Here is a 7618-nt window from a genome sequence, read left to right as displayed (position 1 = left end):
CCCGCCCCTCCGCTGCCCCTCCGCCGCCGCCGCCGCCGGCCGCTCCGCCCGCGCCGTTCGCGCCGCCGCTGCCGTCCGCCGCCGCCGCGTGCTGCGCGACGACCTGCAGCTGCCGCCCCACGAACGCGAGCGCGTCCCCGAGCGACAGCTTCGCCACGTTGCGCAGCACCACAAACAGCTCCCGCCGCCGCTCCTCGAGCTCAAACTGCTCCTCCCGCGCCGCGAGCGCCTCAGCCTCGCCGGCCGGCACGCCGTCCGCGCCCTGGCCCTCGTTGGCGCTGTCGGCGGGGTAGCGCGCCGCTGCGGCGACTCCCTCCAATATAGACCGCAGGTGCAGCGCCGCGTCGGGCGGCATGAGCTGGTTGCTGCGCAAAGAGGGGAACGGGGCGGCGGCGGCACAGAGGCGCACTCAGGCATGCGTCGGACGCGCCTCGGGCGTCCGCTGCCAACAGCTGCACGGATTGGAGCCATCGATGCACGGCAGCGCGCATGGCGGGGCAGCGCCCCTGAAGGATCCAAAGCCCACAGCCAACACCCACCGTCGCGCGAGCATCTTTAGCCGCGCCACATAGGCGTTGATGAACGGCACCAGCGGCATCGCCACGGCCTCCAGCCCGCACGCAAACGCCTGCAGCACCGCCGGCGTCAGCTGCTCCAGCAGGCGCGACGCGGCGTCGACGACGGCGGTGGCCTCGCTGCCGGCTTCGTCGTCCACCTCAAAGCCCACCGCCTGCATGCTGATCACGCCTGGTGGGCGGCGGCGCGTGCGAGGGCGGCGGGTGTGAGAGCCAGCGACCGGGCCCGGCGGCGATATGGACATCGGCAGACGCCGGGCGCGACGCAGGCCCCTGCGCACGGCTGCGATACAGGCGTGCCCAGCTGCGCCCAACGAGGCTCAACGCGGCTGCCGCACTGATCCGAAATCGGCATCCGAAGGCCGCGCGTTGCCCGACCTCGCTACCCCACCCAGGCGCCACTCACTGTTTTCGACCCGCTTGAGTGCGTCCATAACCTCCCCGGCCATCGTGGCCAGCAGCTTCGCCACCTTACTAATCAGCTCCTCGTCCTCCAGCATCGCCGCCGCTGCCGCGCCCTCGCCCCCGCCGCCTCCCCCTGCCCCACCGCCGCCGTCGGCCGACGCTGCGGCGGCCACCGCGGCCGCGAGCGTGCGGCTCCAGCTGGCGCAGGCCGGGACGATTTTGAGGGACGCCACAAGCTGCACCTTGGCGGCCGGCTCCATGCGCTTCGACACGACCTCTATTACGCAGTCAGTGGCCGCGGCGCGCAGTGCTGAGTGCGGGGATTCCATCAACTCCAGCAACAGCGGCATGAACCTGGGGCGGGGGGGGCGAAGGGAATGTGGGGATTGGGTGAAGGGCGTGGCGCAGGAGGAGGGAGGGCACGTCCAGGCTCAGTTGCTGGTGTGTAGTTTGCAGCAAGGGGATCCAGGGTCGGGCAGGCGGCGGGCGCGGCACGGGGAGGCCCCAGGGTGCGCGGAGCGGCAGCAACCATGCGGAGCGCTTTGATGGCAGGCAGACGGTCGCGCCGCAGCGTCAGGGTCGCGGTCGCTCGCGTGGCATTCCAGGCCAGCCAGCCTGCCAGGCAGACAGAGAGGGAGAGCCAGCAGGCCAGCCGGCAAGCCGGCAGCAAGGAGAAACCCAGCTGGCCGCGCGCGCCGCCGCCCCGCCAGCTCAGCAGGCCGCCCACCTGTCGTTGGCCACCAGCCCGATGTCGATCCAATGGATGTACCGCGCCGCCGTTGCCAGCACGAACGCCGCCAGCTGCGGCCGCGCGGCGCGGTGCGCGAGGGCGAGCTGGTACCACGCCTCCGCCACGTCGCCGATGCAGCGGTCGCGCATGGAGTCTTTCACGTGCATGGACAGCTTAGCCTCCTCCTGGGACCTGTGCGGTGGGGTGGTGAATCCGTGTACGTGTACGTGTGTGTGTGTGTGTGTGTGTGTGTGTGTGTATGTGAGTGTGTGTGTGTGTGTGAGTGTGGGGAGGGGGGGAGGTAGGACGGAGGGGGGCTGGGCAGCTGGGAAACCAGCGAACATATCCTCTGCTCGGGCGCGGCCCCTGCTGCGGCCCTCGCGCCCAACAGCCGCCGCGTCGCCCGCCGCCGCCACCCGCGGCCCCTGGCCCCCCGGACGCCCTTCTGCGCAACACGCCCCCTCCCTTGTGCCCCCGGCGGACGCGCCTTGGTATGTCGAGGCTGATGATGTCCTCGTCTACTGCCACCATCACGCGGCACAGCATGTCCGCCAGCCCTGGGCCCTGGTGGGCTGCCGAAATGAGGTCCCGGAAGAACGTCGGCCACACCGCGGGATACTCCAGCTGCACGATGGAAACCAGCACCTGCGGGGGCGAGCCGGGGTTTTAAGGGAGGTGGGGGTACACGACAGGTCAGGAGGCAGGTCCACGTCGGGGTTTTGGGTGGGGGGCGTGTTGGGGTCGGGGGTTGGGGGGGACGCAGCAGCCCTGCCTGCACGTTGCTGGTGCTGGTGCTGGTAGCAGAGAGGCCGCCAGCTGCTCCTGCCGCTGACGGGGCGCTTCTGGTGCCATGTTCAACCTTATCCCATATGTTGCGATTGGCTTGGCCGCATACCAGTAAATTTCGCTGCGGCTGGAAGCCGCAGCTGCCCACACTTAAGGCTGCGAGTTGGGCGGACCCTTGCAACTGCGGCCAGCAGCTGCCAGCCGCCTTCCTCAAGGCCACGCCCCGGACCCAACAACATCGCACACATGCGCCCCTAATGCGCACCTGCGCCAGCTTGTTGCGGAGGAAGGGCGGCAGCGCCCCTGCGGACTCAACGGTGCAGTCCCGCTGCAGCCAGGTCAGCAGCGCGCCCTTGATCTGCGAATACGGGCGCAGCAATCAACGGCGTGCCATGATCAACCGGCAGCAAAGAACAGCTCCATGCTGCTCGCTGCTACGTGCATGACGCTCGGAAAGCGATAGCTGTAGGCATGATGAAAGGGTGGCAGCAACACACAAAAGTTGCGGCAGCGCACGAGCGCGCGCGCGCGCGCACCGTCGACTGCGACTGGGCGTCCATCTGCAGGTAGTAGGCCCTGACCACCTGCGGCAGGAGCGGGCGGCGTCGCGTCAGCGCGCTCACGTACCATCCAGCAGCCGAGCCGCGGCGCGGATGGCGGCGTGGCTCGCGGCTGGCGCGCGCGCGGGATGCGGCCGCCATACCTCGTGCAGCGTCTGCAGGCACCAGAACTTGACCTCTGGGAAGGCAGTTGGGGAGAACCGCTCCACGCAGAACTTCCATCCTTCTTGGGACGCCTTGAGGGAATTGAGGTAGGCAGTGGCACGCTCCTGCGGGGGGGCAGGGTGGGGGTTGATGGCATACTCGGCCGCCGTGCTGCCGGCCCATCTCCTCCCCCCCCCCTACCCGCCGTAGCCATCCCTTTGCAGCCACGGCCACTGAAGGGCTTGTAAGCACCCACACGGCATGCAGGGGCTAAGTTGCACCACCTAGTTGCTCTCCCAGCGCACCCGCAGCTCGCCGTCGGCCAAGCCGCCTGAAAACACGATCTGGATCGCGGATTCGGCGTCGTTGGTAGTGAACATCCTGCCTGCGTCCTGTGGGGGGGCCGTAGGCCCCCCACCCTACGCTAGAGGGCCCCGCGATCCCGCGCCAGCCTCTGGTAAGGTTCGCTGCTGGCCAGTGCAAGCAATGCGAAGCGCCTCTGGGCACGTGCGATTACTTCTAGTGTCATACCGTATCGTTCATTCGTTTGTGGCCTCCTCGTCGGCATGCAGGCGTGATATGGGTGTGGAGAGCAGCAGCAGCCAAGCTGCTGTCACCCGCTGCATGAGGAGGCTCATCAACGCGATTACCTCATCGTATAGCTGCAAACAACACGATTTACACTAATGGCGATAACCGGGACAAATTACCGCGCGTTTGATCTACAGTACACAACATGATCTAGTCGGCGCCATACTTCGAGCCTTCTGCTTATATACTATGATATCCTTTTCTCGGCTCGCGCGCGGTCGTTGCGGCCGGGCCCTCACGGTGCCCGTGATCACCACTGCCGGCAACTTCAATGGACTCGTTGTGGCAGGGGCAGGCCGAGCCAAGGCCGCGCTGTGGCGCAAACGCTCTACATACCGGACAACAGCGGCAGCGACTCGTGATGGCACGAGCATTGTCGCTTTCGTCGGCAACCGCGGCGACGGCCCCCATGGTGCCGCCGCCACGCCTCGTTCAGTGACATTCAAAGTAGGCGTAACCCCCTGCGCTTCCTGCTCTGAGGGCTGGAATATGTGAAGACTCCATGCGAGCGCACGCAGCTGCCCATACCGTCGTCATGCACCTGCTCATGCCGCCGCCGACACTCCCGCACCGCCCAGGCCGGCGGCTCGACGTTCAGCTGCAGCCGCACCCCAAAAGGCCAGGTGCGGCTGCGGGAGGAGACACACGAGGGCTATGAATACGTCGTGGTCCTGCCGGATGCCGCGGCCGCGGCTCTGCGCGACCTGCTGCAAGCCGCGCACCGCAAGCGCGGGGCGGCCGCACCCAACGATGACAGGTGCGCGTCCTGGGCCGGCCGCACACTGCGCGCCGCGCAGTGCGCGAGGCACGTATCTGCATGTGGGCAGCCTTTTGCACAGCTTGTAGCATTTCACGCATGCAGCATACGGTTTGATGGCGCAAGGCCACGGTTGGTTCCGGGCGCCATGCATCTGCCCCGACTGCCCTCCGGTGTTTTGCAGGCCCGTGGAAACGCGGCGCGTGGTGGATGGGGACCGCGAGTTCACACTGGAGCTGTCGGCTGTTGCCCATTCAGAGGCAGACATTGACGGGAGCAGCAGCCGCTCCACCGCTGCAGAGCTGCGGGGCGTGAGCATGCTCCGTGTGCAGGAGGTGGGGCGCAGCAGTGTCGCGCTGCCGCTGGGCTCCAAGGCTGCGAGGGTGGGAGCTGCACAGCTGCGGTCCATTTTGGACCGCTGGTCAAACCAGGAGAAGCAGCAGCAGCAGCAGCAGCAGCAGCAGCAGCAGCAGCAGGAGCAGCAGCAGCAGCAGGAGGAGCAGGAGCAGCAACAGCAGGAGCAGCAGCAGCAGCTGGAGCACAGCGCCAGTGGCAACGCGCCCATCGGCAGCAGCAGCAGCAGCAACAGCAGCAGAAGAAGAAGCAGAGGTAGTAGCAGAGGCCAAAACGGCAATGCGGTTGGTGACTCAAACGTCAAGCAAATCAGTGGCACCCGAAGCGGTGGCGGCAGCGGTGGTGGCAGTGGTGACAGTGTTCCGACCAACAGCAGCGACATCAACCTCAGCAGCCCTAGAGAGCCTGAGGGCGTTGTCAGCGGCGCTCGCGTGGCAGATGGCGCGAGAGCCTCGGCAGCCAAGACCCCCGGTAAGGCTGCCAGCAAACGTCGCAGCGCAGGCAGAGTGCTGCCTGAAGCGGGGCCCTTGTCCCAGCCCGCAAGTAGGCAGGCCGCGGCGTTGAACAAGAGTGCGAGTCGTGGGCCAGCCTGTGCTCCTGCCGTGGCAGCGGACGTGCCCATCCAGCCCCCTTCAGCGGCACATCAGGCGGTCATCTCGCACGCAGCAGCCTCAGAGGCCACGGCGCCGGCGCCCGCTGCGGCCGCCTCGCCCCAGGGGCCCGAGCAGCTTCTCGCCAGCATCCTCGCGGCTCCCGACCTTGAGAGCCTGGAGGTGCTGCTTGAGCAAGCGCTTGCGGGGGGCGGCGCGGCGGTGGCGACGGCGCACCTGGTGGCGCTGTGGCTGCGGCTGCCAGTGGTGCTGGACGCCGCGCCATTTGGGCAGACCGAGGCCGCGCAGGTGGGGGCTCCCACGCCCTTGTTCGCTGTGCATGGGCTGGTGCATGTGCCTGCCGCCGGCCGGCCCTCGTGTGTTGTGCATGCTTCCTCACACCAAGCAGCACAGGTGGGTGCCTTGTCATGCCCTTGTCAAGACAGATGGCTCTCGCAACCCAGGCCATCTGTCTGACCACAACAAGAACTGTCCGCCCCTTGCCGGGCCCTACCCTTTGTCGTGCAGTCCCTGGCGCTGCGCCTGGCGCGCCTGATGGAGGGCCGCCTCGCCGGCGCCGCCCCCGGCGTGCTGCTGCTCGCGCTGCAAGCCGGCGCTGATCTCGTTCGGCTCTCGCCGCCGCTGCAGCTGCCGGCGCGTTGGCTGGACGACTGGGCCGGCGCGGCCGCGCCCCACCTCGGCGGCTTGTCAGCTGAGCAGCTCGGGGCTGTTTTTGCGAGGCTGGAGGCCCTCGGCGCGCAGCCGACGCCCGCGTGGGCGGCGGCCGCTGCTTCCGCCGCGGCGGCCGCGCTAGGGCGCAACGCGTCCGCCGCGGGCGCAGCCGCGCAGCTGCTGTCGCTGTTGGCGTCGAGCGTTGACGACGCGGCTGGGGGTGCACAGGAGGGCGGCGGCGGCGGTCGCGACGGCAGCAGCGCCCTGCACGCCGCCCTGGCGGCTGCCCTGCCACGCCTGCTGCCGGCGAAGCTGTCGGCGCTCCTCGCCGCCGTCGCCGGGCAGCTGCCCGCGGCGCGCGCGGCGGCCGTGCAGGACGGCGCCTGGCGGTGGCTACAGTCTGGCGAGCTGTCAGCGGGGCTCACAGCAGACCAGCTGTCTGAGCTGATCTGGCGCCTGCCCCACCCGCCGCCGGCGCCGCGCGCAGCTGCCGCCAAGGCACCTGGCGCTAGCAGCGGGGGCCGCGGCGGGGGCGGCCTCCTCGCAGTGCTGAGGGCGCACGCGCGGGCGAGCGTGTCGCGCGGCGGCGGCGCGGGGCGGTGGGATCTGGGGGACGTGCTGCTGCTGCTGGAGGCGGCTGCGGAAAAAGACGCGGACGCGGCGCTCGCTTGGCTGCCGGAGGCGCTGGCCGCGCTGGCAGATCAGGAGGGGCGGTCAGACGGCGCCCTGGCCGGCGGCGCCGCGGCCGCGGCGGAGGCGGGGGCTGCACAGGCGGCGGCGGAGGCTGAGGCGTCCGCCCTGCGGCTGTGCCGGCTGCTGGGGGCGCTCGGGGCGCTGGACGGCCAGCGGGCGCTGGCGGCCGCGGCGCCGGCGGCTGCTGTGCTGGCCCGGCGCGCCGCGGCGCTGGGGCCGGCTGCGTTCCTGGAGGTTTCGGGGCGCGTGCTGTGGCTGAGCGGCGGCGCGGCGCGGCTGGCGGCTGTCGTGGAGGACGGCGACGGCGTGCCGCCGCCCGCGGCGGCAGCGGGCTGCGCAGAGGGTGGCAGCAGCAGCAGCAGGGAGCGGTGGGCTGCGGCGGGCCGCGAGGCGGCGGGCCTGTGGACGGCGCGCCTGCCGGGCTGGGCGGACGCGCACGTTGAGGAGCTCGGCGCCGCGCAGCTGGCCGACTTGCTGCAGGCGGCCGCTTCTCTGCATGAGGAGTCTGGCAAAGGCCGCGCTGCGGCGGCGGCGGCGGGGGGAGGCGCGGGGTGGCTTGCGCGGGCCGACGCGGCGCTGTCTGAGGCGGCGGTCACAGGTGCGCTCGCCGGCACGGAGCTCGTGTCGGCGTGCGGCGCGCTGCTGCGCCTCGGCCGCGCGCCGTCGGCACCGCTGCGGGACGCCTGCCTCGACGACACCGCAAGCTGCTACATGGCCCTGCCCGCGGCCGCGCTCTGCGACACCCTCGCCCTGCTGGCCGC

At 70.2% G+C, this 7618-nt stretch overlaps 2 protein-coding genes across 2 annotated transcripts; one reads left to right on the top strand and one right to left on the bottom strand.

Annotated features, from left to right (window-relative positions):
• Positions 1 to 409: 409 nt before the first annotated feature.
• MNEG_11915 (hypothetical protein) lies at positions 410 to 3580 on the bottom strand (the record flags this gene model as incomplete). The annotated part of the gene is made up of 9 exons (XM_014039614.1): positions 410 to 452; positions 540 to 747; positions 982 to 1334; positions 1708 to 1895; positions 2194 to 2355; positions 2762 to 2854; positions 3033 to 3080; positions 3200 to 3325; positions 3506 to 3580. The coding sequence occupies 9 exons, from the start codon at positions 3578 to 3580 to the stop codon at positions 410 to 412; spliced, it is 1296 nt and encodes a 431-aa protein (XP_013895068.1).
• A 400-nt stretch (positions 3581 to 3980) lies between these two features.
• On the top strand, positions 3981 to 7357 carry MNEG_11914 (hypothetical protein; the record flags this gene model as incomplete). Its single annotated transcript, XM_014039613.1, has 6 exons — positions 3981 to 4070; positions 4370 to 4548; positions 4733 to 5373; positions 5512 to 5801; positions 6021 to 7200; positions 7338 to 7357. The coding sequence occupies 6 exons, from the start codon at positions 3981 to 3983 to the stop codon at positions 7355 to 7357; spliced, it is 2400 nt and encodes a 799-aa protein (XP_013895067.1).
• Positions 7358 to 7618: the final 261 nt, after the last annotated feature.

The sequence above is a fragment of the Monoraphidium neglectum genome (assembly GCF_000611645.1).
Source record: "Monoraphidium neglectum strain SAG 48.87 unplaced genomic scaffold scaffold02966, whole genome shotgun sequence".
NCBI classification, from domain to species: Eukaryota; Viridiplantae; Chlorophyta; class Chlorophyceae; order Sphaeropleales; family Selenastraceae; genus Monoraphidium; species Monoraphidium neglectum.
The sequence above is the reverse complement of the archived record's forward strand: the minus strand, read 5'-3'. Positions and strand labels throughout refer to the sequence as shown.